At 41.6% G+C, this 13760-nt stretch overlaps 1 protein-coding gene across 2 annotated transcripts in view; it reads left to right on the forward strand.

Annotated features, from left to right (window-relative positions):
- The window catches only part of zfyve9a (zinc finger, FYVE domain containing 9a), a 121193-nt gene that overhangs the window by 79298 nt on the left and 28135 nt on the right, over positions 1-13760 (forward strand). For both annotated transcript variants that reach the window (XM_028811457.2, XM_028811458.2), the window contains exon 6: positions 13087-13256. In XM_028811457.2, the coding sequence (XP_028667290.1) occupies positions 13087-13256 (170 nt within the window). The remainder of the gene's footprint in view (positions 1-13086; positions 13257-13760) is intronic.

A 13760-nucleotide genomic window follows, 5' to 3' on the forward strand; every position in this document is an offset into this window, starting at 1 on the left:
TATGTTTTCCATTGGTTTACAAAAATAAAGTATTTAGTTAATGTTGAAACTGAATTTTCATTTAATTAATTTAAATAATAAATACAGCAGGGTGTCCTCAACATACAAAAGCAACTTAATGTTTGTCAAAATTAAATGTTCAAATTTTGTAAAGCAATTTTGCATACTGTCTTCAAGGCTATTGCACATCATAAAAACCTACATGGCAAGGGATGTTTGCTTAGATTAACACTTTAACTATTAACTATTTAACTATTAATGCTGGAAGTGAAAAGTTGGACTTGCAAGTTAGAAGCTCTTATCAAATACTGAAGTCCCTGCATTCCATGTGCTCGATGTTCACCCTGCCTAACTAAACCCCACATCGCTAAATTTCACCCAGTTGTTTTCATACTTAAGAGTTGATTACCATGTTGTTTGATTTTGTTGCAGATTTGGGGCTAGATATGTTTTTATCTGCTGAGACCAAAAGGGGGTGCCCCAGAGTCCCTGACAAACGGACACAATCAAGGGTACAAATAAAGTAGACTTATTTTACTAAATACCTTCCACATGTGGTTCTTTCAATATAAATCATAGTCTCCATCCAATATAATAATTCCTCCACTCTACTCCAGGCAACCCTTGTCCTCTACCTCCTGACTCCAGCTTCACAAGTAAGGCAAGACGCCTCCGTTTATCCTGGACCCAGGTGCATTTCTGGTGCCACATCATTACATAACGGAAGTCACATGGATGTTTGCCCATAATAGGAAGGTCCTCCCCCACAGTGCCCGCTGGTGGCACCCAAGGTCCTGACAGGGTTGCCCTTCTGCATTACAAATCTTGGGCAAACTGCGGGTGTCCAAACTGGGAACTGGTCAGCAGAGCACTGCCACCTCTTGTTCTGGTGGGTGAACTAACCGTTTATTAATTGTTCCTCTTGAACAGGATAAAAATGGAAGATCTTCCCAGATGGGTTTTGCCTCCATTCCTGCACTACTTCCATTATGTTCTCTTGGCCGGGTAGCACCATTTCCTCAAACCCAGGTGGATTGTGACTCCACTCCCTTCTATACTTACACCGTCCTATTCACCACAGATAGCTTTCTTTTATGCCTGTTATGTTCTCAGTAGGTGGATACACCTTTTATTGGTCTGGTCGGTCTGACGGCTGTCATACTTGTGGAGTAGCTGTTGTTGTAGTGGATTGGCTTCTTCCGATGGTGTCCGATGTCACTCCTTTCAACGAGCATATTAGGAGACTCGGATTACGGCACTCTCTGGGTGCCTTGTCTGTTGTCTCAGTGTATGTTCTGACCGTGGTGAGTGATGTCTCAGCAAGGGAGACATTTTATTCGCAGCTTCGTGCGGTGGTTGATGGGTGCCCGCATTGTTGGACTTGGTACTCCAATACTGGTGGTGCGGTGAAGGAGATCGATCACATCCTTGTGGGCAGACGCTGGAGGCTCTTGCAAAACTGCAGGATCAACAGAAGTGCCCAGTTTGTGAATTCTGACCACAGACTTGTTGTTGCTATTCTTAGGATCCAGCTTAGGTCCAGTAGGTTACCACCTGCTAGGAAAATGAGCCTGGACTGTTTCTAATGAGTTTGCACGCAGTTTGTGTGAGGAACTTTCAGATTTGGGTACGACTGCTGATCCTAATGTGATGTGGGAGACCTTCCGTGACAAGACCCTGAAGGTTGCCAAGGGTTGTGTTGGTGTTACCGGTGTTCCCAGAAGGAGGTATGGTTCAAAATTCAAATTGCGATATTTTTGGACCAAAAGTCAATATACGATATGCAATGATATTTTTTTCCTATCTATTATTACTTAAAAAAGAAGCCACACATTTATATTGCTGTTTAGTTATTTACATGTAATTGCAGACTTACAACTTTACATCAAAGGCATAAACCAAAATATACTCATTAATGCAAGAAACACATCTAAACATTTACGCAAGAAAGCCAGTTGTCTGAATATTAGGTGACGTAGGAGTAGATGCTTTATCTACTTTACTAGGTTTGCCTAAAAATTTAAATAATAATGTTTCAGTATGCTCTTTTTAAGCTATGTTTTGTAAACAAATAAAGCGTGGCAAGAACATACATTCAGGTAACACAATTTCACAAATTTTGTGCAAGAAAGACAAGTCTGTCAACTGCCTCTGGCTTTAAAGATGCCCTGTGGCAGTTCACTATGTTGCCACCTGTGCTAAATGCCCTTTCTGAGGGTGAACTAGTGGCCTGTATGCAGAGATATTTTTTTGCAAGGTGACTGAGAGTTGGAAAGATTGGTTCATGCTCTTTCCACCATGCAAGTGGGTTTGTCTCAGTGTCAATTTCAGCTGCTTGTAGGTAGGTTGAAAGTTCAGCTTCAATTTTATCTCTGTCAGACAATGTCGATAAAGATGTTGGCCTTTTAAAGAAGCTACCAAGGCTTCGCTTCTCCTTTTTGGCTGGTGGTGGTGATGCTTCAGCAGCTTCTGAAAGTTCCCCAGCTAAGTCAGGCTGGGCACTGGTCTCATCATGTTGAAGGGTCTCCACTTCAGACACAACTCTGTGTTTGACCTCTTCATACTTTTCCTCAGGAATGTATGATCTTTTGAAACGTGGATCCAAAAAAGAAGCAATGTCTAGTAGTTGCTGGGTGGCAGGGTCATCAAATTTCTCTCTCAGATAATCAAGAATTTTGGTCTTAATTAACATAGTGAGCTCTGTGTCTTCTGGCTGGTGAGCCAAGATGCTGGTTTGAAAAAGGTGTAGCACTGGCTTAACATAGGAGACTGTAACATAGGACTGAGCTGAGAGTGCATCTGTAAATTCCAGGAGGGGTCGAATAGCTTTATCAGTTGACTCTAGTACATCTATGTCCTGCCATGTAAGTGCCAGATGTCTGGTTTCCTTGTCAGATGAGAGAACTTGGGTGATGGCCCTCTCTTTCTCTTGTTCCAACACTCTCTGTATCATTGCTGCCATTGACCCCCATCTTGTAGGGGATTCTGTTATGAGCTGATGGGAAGGCAGATTGAGTTCTTTCTGTGTTGCGGTCAAATCCCTTCTTTTTTTCCAGCTGAAAGAAAAACATGCAACAATTCTTTTGCATACACCAATTGCCCGTTCAATGCGGGGATCTCTCATGCTTCTCTCTAAAACCAAAAACAAATTACAGTCTTATTAATTATTTACGTTATTATTAATTAATAATATTTCTCATACACACTATTATTTACGTTTGTGAATTTCCCATTGGGATTAATAAAGTATCTATCTATCTATCTATCTATCTATCTATCTATCTATCTATCTATCTATCTATCTATCTATCTATCTATTTACTATTTCTTAGCATATTTATTATTTAACATATTTCTCATATGTGCACACATACACTTTACATTTATTATTACAAATTTCTTATATTTATTACATGTTGTTATTTATTTTCAAACATTTCTCATACACGCACGCACTAGTGATGGGCATTTTGGCTGTTTTTAGTGAGTCGGATCATTTTGCCCAGCTCACTAAGCATCGGCTCTTTCGGCTTCCAAATGCCTCTTCATTTTCCCACTCCAGCCTTTTATAATTCAGCCAAATTTAGCAGTGTTCTGACCCATGATTAGATGTTTGCACTTAGTATTTCGCTACAAACACTACACAGACATCGGTTCCAAAAAACGGGAATCGGCTCCCACCGTTCACTAAAAAGAGCCGGCTCAAAGAACCGTTTCGTTCGTGATCGACACATTACTAGCATGCGCACACACACGCCATACCAATCGCCAGATTCAGCTGGTGACCAAAGCACTGCAGTCTCTTCCATTTGTTCAGATCAACGGCTTTAATCACATTTGCAGCGTTATCCGTGGTAATGCACACTTGTCGCGCGTCATCTAATTTCCACGATTTAAGTGCATCTTTGAGCCCCAGTGCAATCGTTTCTCTGGTATGGTGATCTGGTGCAAATCCTGTCTGAAGACAAACGCTACTTATCTCCCAGTTTTCAATAAAATCAACCGTTAGGCTCATGTATGGTTGCATGGTACGATTAGTTCACAGATCGGATGTGGTGGAGAAGTGGTGAACGTTCTGAAGCTGATTCAGAATTTTCTCCTTTACCTCGTTGTATAATTTGGGCAGCGCTTCTTCGGCAAAGTATTTCCGACTGGGAATTACATATTTGGGATCAATCGTTCTCAGCAGTTTCTGAAATCCGTGTTTTTTGACAGTGGCAACAGGGACCATATCTTTTGCAATGTGGTATGTTACTGCAGCTGTTATTTCCTTCCATTTGGGGCTTGTTTTTTTCATACGGTATGCAACGAGAGAACGTTGCCCGCCAGCGTGATTTGTTTTGGCGGCAGGGATGTGTTTCGTTGCGTTTTGAGCAGAGTTCACGCGAAGTTTAATACATTCTTCGTACTTCGTAACGTGTTTTGTTTTCAAATGATTGAAGAGGTTCGAGGTGTTGCCGCTCTTCGTTCCTACTTCTCTTACAAAGTTTACATATAACAGTCTTTTGTTCTGTATCATTTTGTCTAAAGCCAAACCATTTCCAAACAACGGAGGTCACATTTGTACCTTTTTTTGGCACTAAATCATCGCTGATAGCCGTACTCGTTTCTGCCTCCATCTCAGCCATTGTTACTGTTTAAGGTAAGCAGGAGGCGGGGTTTAATCATAATGACTGCATTTAGGATGTACTCCAATTAGCAGAAATAACTCACTACACACTTGTAGTGTTTAATAAAACATATTACATAATATATCGCGATAGGTTTGTTTTCAAACGATGCATTAAAAAATATTCTTCATATCGTGCCACTCAATATATTGCACAGGCCTAGAAGGAGGTGTTTCATCTCGCAGGGTACCCTGGATATCATCGAGAGGAGTCGCAGCGCACGGCTCAATGGCAACTCTCATCTGTACCGGGAACTGAGAAGGATGGCTACGAGGGCTCTGAGGGCAGATAAAGAGGCGTTTGTTAGAGGAATCTGTGAGCAAGTGACACACCATCTGTGGTCTAGCGACCCACATCCTGCTTACAGAGGAATCGACGCATTATGCACATCTGAATCTGTTCCTCGGAGAGTCGCAGTCAGGGCATCTGATGGAATGGTCCTTACGGATGACACTGCAGTTGTGACCTGCTGGGCTGGCTACTTTGAGCAATTGTTCAAAGCTGATCCTCCGGCTAGGACGTTGGACATCTCTCGGTCCATGGTTCTTGAGACTGATCTTTCAATTAGCTGTGAACCACCTGGTCTCACTGAGATTGCACAGGTGGTGAACCAGCTGAGGGGGGGAAAGGCTGCAGGGATCTGTGGTATCCGGGATGAACTTTTCCAGGCTGGTGGTAAGGTTGTCTTCCTGGCATTGCAAGCAATCTTTGTTTCCATTTGGGCGACTGGCATCATCCCAACTGACTGGAAAATGGGACTTGTCGTCCCTATCTAGAAAGGGAAGGGTGATTGCCTGGATTGCAGCAACTACAGGGGGATAACACTGCTCTCGGTGCCGGGGTAAGGTCCTTGCTAGGGTCGTCCTCAATAGGATCTGTGATCACTTGCTCACCTACCACGACCGGAACAGTCTGGTTTTATGCCTAAGAAGTCTACCATTGACCGCATCCTGGCACTGAGGGACCTCATGGAGTGCAAACGCGAATATCAGCGGTTTCTTTGTAGCCTTTGTTGATTTCTGCAAAGTGTTCGACTCAGTTGATCGAGCTGCCCTGTGGGACATCCTGAGGATTTGTGGGATCCCCTCGAGGTTGCTAGATATCATGGCCAGCTTGTACACTGGTACTGTGTGTGCTGTGCAGAGTGGAGGCAGGACCTCTGTGTTTTTCCCAGTTGATTCTGGGGTTCGTCAGGGGTGTGTTCTTGCTCCTACTCTGTTCAATGCTTGTATGGACTGGGTGTTGGGTAAGGTCGTTGGGTCCAGTGGCTGTGGGGCATCTGTTGGTGAAGAAAGGTTCATGGATCTTGACTTTGCTGACGATGCTGTGCTCTTCGCAGAGTCAATGGAGGCTCTGATCGGGGCGCTCAAGAGACTGAGCGTCTGGGCTTGCGAGTGTCCTGGATTAAAACCAAGATCCAGGCCTTTAATGACCTCTTGGGCACAGCCATCAGCAGTGTGTCTGTTTGCGGAGAGAGTGTTGACCTTGTTGAAAGGTATATGTCATGTCTCTGGTGACTCTTCCTATGAAGTCAGTAGGCGGATTGGGAGAGCATGGGGGGGTAATGAGGTCGCTGGAAAGGAGTGTGTGGCGTTCCCGATATCTGTGCAAAAGGACGGAGGTCTAAGTCTTTAGAGTCCTGGGGCCTCATGTATAACGCCGTGTGTAGAACTCACACTATAACATGGCGTAAGCACAAAAGCGAAAATGTTTGTATTCACAAAAAAATCCAGATGCATAAATCTGTGCGAATGCCAACTTCCACGTTCTTCCGCTACATAAATCCCAGTCAGCGTGAAAAGTAACGCACGTGCACGCGCCTGCTGTCCCGCCTCAACTCATCCCAGAATTATGCCTCTTTGAATATGCAAATCAATTTAAATAGCCCTTCAGCTCAGCCTTCTGTGAAAAAATAATGGCAAAAGCACGAGGGAAAATAGAAGAATTTCAGTGACTACCAGTGGAGGCAAGGAAAAACGTACTATTTGTTGGTTTAAACAGTGGTATAAACAACAAAAGGAAGTTGATCGAGTGACATAGTGTGTCAAGAGAAACTCGAAAGCTCAAGTTCACAAAGTCGTATAGTGCCCGAAATAAAAAAAGTTGTCACATATCAAAGTTGCTGTGAAAAGGCGAGTTGTAGCCCACTGTCTGAGTGTCATATGAAAGTTTATTAGGGTACAGAGAAAAAAAAGGCACACAGTGGGGAAGAAAGCACAAAATGTCAACTTTAATCTCAAAATTTCCACTTTAATCACATAGTTTATTTTGTCATTAAAGTAGAACATCATAAACTTCATCTTAAAATAGTTTAATTTACTAGTTTCTCAAATCCCATCGTAACTAAAGTAGCACGTTAAGTGTTTTGTATTTGATCTTCTATGTGCTCTATGTGTGTGAATCACTATGTGCTTCTGGGCTTTCTCTTCCTCTGACAGGCCACAGAATCCATTACATTCATGATATTACAGCTCTGTGACTGAAAGAAGGACAAGAAGGTGCAGTGAGAGTAACAACGCTAAAGAAGCTATGGTATTTGGAATACTTTGGCTATTCCCTGGACCATTATATTATTACAGGTTAATTACAATCAGATGCCTTAACCTAATAAAAAATATGTTGTTAGTTTCAGTGTATATGATAAAGCCACATCAGGGATGTGGATCTAAAAAGAAAGGGTATCCACACAGGAACAGTAGCACTGCTTTGACGCTGGGTGCCTCCAGTTTGCAAAACTGAGTGGAGAACTTGCGTACGCTAGGGTTGGAGTTACCGTGAAAATGTGTGTGGCTTTATGGCAAGTTTAGGTTTTATACATCATGATTTGAGCGTGGAAATGTTCGCACGCAGCATTTTTGTGCGTACGCACCGTTTATACATGAGGCCCCTGGTGCTTCCTGTCTTGCTATATGGTTGTGAGACATGGACGCTATCCAGTGACCTGAGACGAAGACTGGACTCCTTTGGTACTGTGTCTCTCCGGAAAATCCTTGGGTACCGTTGGTTTGACTTTGTGTCGATTGAGCAGTTGCTCATGGAGTCCCGAATGAGGAACATTACCTGCATTGTGAGGGAGCGTCAGTTACGGCACTACGGCCATGTGGCACGTTTCCTCGAGGGTGATCCAGCTTGTAAGATCCTCATTGTTGGGGATTCGAGTGGCTGGACCAGACCAAGGGGTCACCCACGTAACACCTGGCTGCGGCAGATAGAGGGTCATTTCCGGAGGGTGGGACAGGACCGCGTGTCTGCCTGGGGGGTTGCAAACCGGGATCCCGAGTTGTTTCGTTGTATAGTGGGTGCGGCAACGCACTGTTTCAGTGCATGCTCCCCAACTTGGCTTGAACTTGACTTAGTAATGTCTCTTTTGTTACTGTATATGGATATTTTAGTAAACACCCTTGAATCTTACTGTTTTTTCTTCCAAGGTTAATGTGGGACATTTGACAATATGGTTTATCAGAAAATGGTTAATTATTGGGCTTTGCTGAGGCCTAGTCTTCTGTGTTATTTCTGTCAAAGTTTCCTTTTCTCTGTTTTGCTTCCTCTGAACTCATGCTCTTGTCTTCGATAATGCTCCATACATGAAATGTGAGGGCACCCTTGGTACTCTTCAAAAGTGAAATAATGTTGATGACTTTTTGTATAATAATAAGATAGGAGTATATGGGCAGGAATCACATGTAAAATCTTACGTTATATGTCTAGTGCTTTGTTTAGAGGTTATGTCATGATAGCTGCTTCCTCTGTGTCCTATGTATTTGTGCCATATTCAATCTGATTTACCAGTCTTTGAAAACTAAGATCTTTATTCCTTAGGGGCCACTTCCTGTGTCTCCTCAATAAAAGTGGTCACATTTAAATGACCCAAATTTATGTACATGATTATTTTCTGAGGCGCTTACACCGTGATGAATGGGGCCCTTTGATTCTCTGCCTCATCATGCATCTGTCAAGAGGCTTTGTAACCTACATTTTTTATTATTAATACATTTTTTTTTTTTTTTTTTTTTTTTTAAATCACCCAAGTTATTTGGCCTCACCATTCCCAATTTTTTGACATTTTGTCCTGTTTGTGCTGGCACTGGATGTTTCTCTTCCATCCTCTCCTTTGTCATTACTGGTAGTAATTAAATCATTCCTGATGTCACCTCTGATTTTTCCCTGTGGTACCTTCTCTTGTCCAAATTATGTAGTCCCCTCCATAAATTATATATTTATTATTTACATGCATTTTCCACAATTAACAAATAACAGTATTAATAATTAAGAAGGAATTGTATAACAAATAATTTATATGTATATATTTCCTACAACTGTTGTATAGCTTGATTATACAATGAGGATAGATCTGTGCGTTCTGATGGATTTGGCACAAGAAAGAGTGCCTGTAGTTTAATCTACCCTCCACCTCTGTATAAAACAAATTTTTTTCAGCTAAGGGCCAAGAAATTTGTGCAGCTTTAAGAATATGAGCTTGTAGTCAGAATGGAAAATAATACCTTTATCGACCCATCTCTTTTGCCTGTACCCTGCACTGCACTATACACAGAAAAACTGCTCAATCTTAGTTATGTATGTACATGTAAATATATAAATAATTGTGGCGGACCGCCGGAACCCTTACCTGGCCAGGATGCCTCGACCATGGAGGGAGCTTATTCCAGACACTTTCTTCCCTGGAACGCTAGAGGGCAGCCCCTGGCTTGCAGTGAGGCCACAGGTTTGGAGTATGCAAGCTCAACCCTGCTGGGGTCCATGGCTACCGCCAAGAGGGCACCTAGACCTTTGCTGAGCCCTGTTTAGCAGCACTTCTGCCACACTCGAAAGTGCTGCTGGAAGAATCTTGTTGGACACCTGTAGTCCTTCCAGGTGTCCTATGAAAACTTGGTGAGCCAGAGTCTGGAGGAGGTGAACGAAGCTTGCTGGGAGAGGAGTGGAGGCAGAGAAAGAGATGAAAAGGACTGGGCTTTAGTGCTGCTTATTTGTGTTGTACTGCTATGGGGAGCAGGAAAAGTGCTTCTCACATGAAAAAACGTGTGTTGTGTGGCAAACTGATGTCTCTGCACTTCTGTGTTGGGTTTGGGGCAGCTGGAACACCTCTGGTTTCCACATGAATCCTGAACAAAAACGCTACTTCCCATTCAGTTAAAACGATAAAATTTGGCAGGATTATACATCTAGGTCAGTAGATACCCACTAAGAAAGGATATGGTTATGTATTTCGATATAACCCCCCCACAATAGAAAAATAAAATACCCCAAAATCTGAAAAACGCTTTAACTGATTTATTGAAATTGGCCGACCTGTTTTTTCTTTTTTTTTTAATTCATCAAGAATAATGCTGTAATGAGTGGGCATTTTTAAAGCACTGGGTCTTTTATTGGCTTAGCACTTTGAGCATGTAGTGAAATGTGGCTTCCTGGTATATGCAAATGAAGGGAGTACACGTTGTGCAGCACAGGGAAGAAGAGAGAAATACACCAGGAAGTGGGTTTCTTGTGTCAGGTCAAACACTACTACAATTTATGCCTTGTTGCTAAATCCTAAGGCCAGGTTTATACTTCACACGGCACATGCTCCAGCGGACGCTACTGCTACACAAGCGTTGTACTGTTTATTCGTGTGTGCGTACTTTACGTAAATCTGGAAGAGTCCAACAGGTGGCAGTGCGAGATATCATCGTAGTGAGAAAACGTTTGGCTTCGCTGTGTTGTGAATTGCCTGAAACACCCATTAAGTTTCAATGACACCTTGCTGCAATATCTGTGAAAAGCATGTTTAATGATTAAATTAATCAATCCAAGGATGTGCCCATTCCAGCTAGCATTGGGCACGAGGCAGAAACAATCCCTGGACAGGGCATCAGCTTATCGCAAGGCAGACACGCACACTGGCGTCATTTTAGTGTCACCAAATCTGCATATCTTTGGAAAGAAACTGGAGCACACTGTGGAAACCCAGCAAGTAAACATGTAAACTCCAGGCAGGGAACACCAGCGACATAACTCACTGCTAGACAGCAGCGCTACCGCTCCGCCACCATGTCACCTCCACGTGTGTAATAATTAACAGTATTCATTATTTAAACGAAATTGATTTGTCTGTAAAATGTAACATACAGTGGTGTGAAAAACTATTTGCCCCCTTCCTGATTTCTTATTCTTTTGCATGTTTGTCACACAAAATGTTTCTGATCATCAAACACATTTAACCATTAGTCAAATATAACACAAGTAAACACAAAATGCAGTTTTTAAATGATGGTTTTTATTATTTAGGGAGAAAAAAAATCCAAACCTACATGGCCCCTGTGTGAAAAAGTAATTGCCCCCTTGTTAAAAAATAACCTAACTGTGGTGTATCACACCTGAGTTCAATTTCCGTAGCCACCCCCAGGCCTGATTACTGCCACACCTGTTTCAATCAAGGAAATCACTTAAATAGGAGCTGCCTGACACAGAGAAGTAGACCAAAAAGCACCTCAAAAAGCTAGACATCATGCCAAGATCCAAAGAAATTCAGGAACAAATGAGAACAGAAGTAATTGAGATCTATCAGTCTGGTAAAGGTTATAAAGCCATTTGTAAAGCTTTGGGACTCCAGCGAACCACAGTGAGAGCCATTATCCACAAATGGCAAAAACATGGCACAGTGGTGAACCTTCCCAGGAGTGGCCGACCGACCAAAATTACCCCAAGAGCGCAGAGACGACTCATCCGAGAGGTCACAAAAGACCCCAGGACAACGTCTAAAGAACTGCAGGCCTCACTTGCCTCAATTAAGGTCAGTGTTCACGACTCCACCATAAGAAAGAGACTGGGCAAAAACCGGCCTGCATGGCAGATGTCCAAGACGCAAACCACTGTTAAGCAAAAAGAACATTAGGGCTCGTCTCAATTTTGCTAAGAAACATCTCAATGATTGCCAAGACTTTTGGGAAAATACCCTTGTGGACTGATGAGACAAAAGTTGAACTTTTTGGAAGGCAAATGTCCCGTTACATCAGGCGTAAAAGGAACACAGCATTTCAGAAAAGAACATCATACCAACAGTAAAATATGGTGGTGGGTAGTGTGATGGTCTGGGGTTGTTTTGCTGCTTCAGGACCTGGAAGGCTTGCTGTGATAGATGGAACCATGAATTCTACTGTCTACCAAAAAATCCTGAAGGAGAATGTCCGGCCATCTGTTCGTCAACTCAAGCTGAAGCGATCTTGGGTGCTGCAACAGGACAATGACCGAAAACACACCAGCAAATCCACCTCTGAATGGCTGAAGAAAAACAAAATGAAGACTTTTGGAGTGGCCTAGTCAAAGTCCTGACCTGAATCCAATTGGATGCTATGGCATGACCTTAAAAAGGCGGTTCATGCTAGAAAACCCTCAAATAAAGCTGAATTACAACAATTTTGCAAAGATGAGTGGGCCAAAATTCCTCCAGAGCGCTGTAATAGACTCATTGCAAGTTATCGCAAACGCTTGATTGCAGTTATTGCTGCTAAGGGTGGCCCAACCAGTTATTAAGTTCAGGGGGCAATTACTTTTTCACACAGGGCCATGTAGGTTTGGATTTTTTTTTCTCCCTAAATAATAAAAACCACCATTTACAAACTGTATTTTGTGTTTACTTGTGTTATATTTGACTAATGGTTAATGTGTTTGATGATCAGAAACATTTTGTGTGACAAACATGCAAAAGAATAAGAAATCAGGAAGGGGGTAAATAGTTTTTCACACCACTGTACATGCTTTAATGCATTTCATCATGAAAGTGACAGCAAGTACTGTATAATATGTTCTGTGTGGTGATCTATTGCTGCTTGCTGCTGCTGTCAGGTCAGGTGGAAGCCCCAGAAGCTCGTAGCAATTAATAACTGGGTCGGTTTTAAGATGACGTTTATGATGATCTGCTTTAATGAGAAAGTAAACTACGAGGTTAAAGTGGGCATTTCGAGATTAAAGCTAAAATTTCCACTTCAATCACAAATTACACAAATTATTGTATTAAAAAAAGCTTTAGTTGCCTCACATTTTTATGCAATCGTTTTGTTCACCCCACTGAATTAAAGCTGAAAGTCTGCACTTCAGCTGCATCTGAGTTGTTTCATTTAAAATTCATTGTGGTAATGTACAGAACCAAAATTAGGAAAAAGTTGTCTCTGTCCAAATATTTATGGACATAACTGTATATATATATATTCTAATATTTACTTTTTGTTGTATTTGCATGGATAACTGTTGTTCTAAGTAAAGTGCAGAGCTATTAATACTGTATCTTAATTAATATTAGTTAGTAATCAGTGTTTGCTCTGCAGAGCGCTTTCTTATAAATTGTAATGCTTTGAGTTCAGCATGCTAATGTTGTTTATCTTTTACTAAAAATAACCAATAATAGTGTGGTATTATGTTTTAGGCTCTGTACCCCGAGAGCAACGGCGAGTCTGGTTTGCTGATGGGATTCTTCCAAATGGAGAAGTAGCAGATTCTGCAAAAGTGACTGTGGGTGGCCCAGCACCCCCTGGACCCTTGACAGTATCACGAGACTCCTCCAAGTCATTGACATGTAATCATAATGCATCTGAGGTAAGGCTTTGTTTTAAAAGGTGCTAAGTTTATTAAAAAAAATAAATAAATAAGCTTGTATTGTCTTCAAACTTTAGTTAATTTTTTGGTGATTTGTGATTTCAGTAGTGTTTAGGGAAAATTATACCGAAATATCTAACAGATACTGTATATACTTTCTAGTCATTGGTCTTCACATAAGGCCTAATGGACCAAAGAAATAAATTATACTGGTACATTTCTGTGGAACACAGTATTAATTTACTCATACATTTTATGAAATTATGGTTAATTTGGCTCATAAATTATAATACTTAATTAGATGTGAAGTCAAACTGCAAGATATTCTGTATTAAGAAATGAGAATACATTCATTAGTTAACACAGTGAGTGTGTTTACATTTGTTTAAACAACTCTGTAACTCACAGGAACCCATTTTCAAAACTGCCATATGTACCCATATTTGAGTTAATTGAAACTGGGATATTGGTCTGTTATTAACCGAGTTAGCACATGTAGATTTG

The sequence above is a fragment of the Erpetoichthys calabaricus genome, chromosome 10, assembly GCF_900747795.2.
Source record: "Erpetoichthys calabaricus chromosome 10, fErpCal1.3, whole genome shotgun sequence".
Lineage (NCBI taxonomy): Eukaryota > Metazoa > Chordata > Cladistia > Polypteriformes > Polypteridae > Erpetoichthys > Erpetoichthys calabaricus.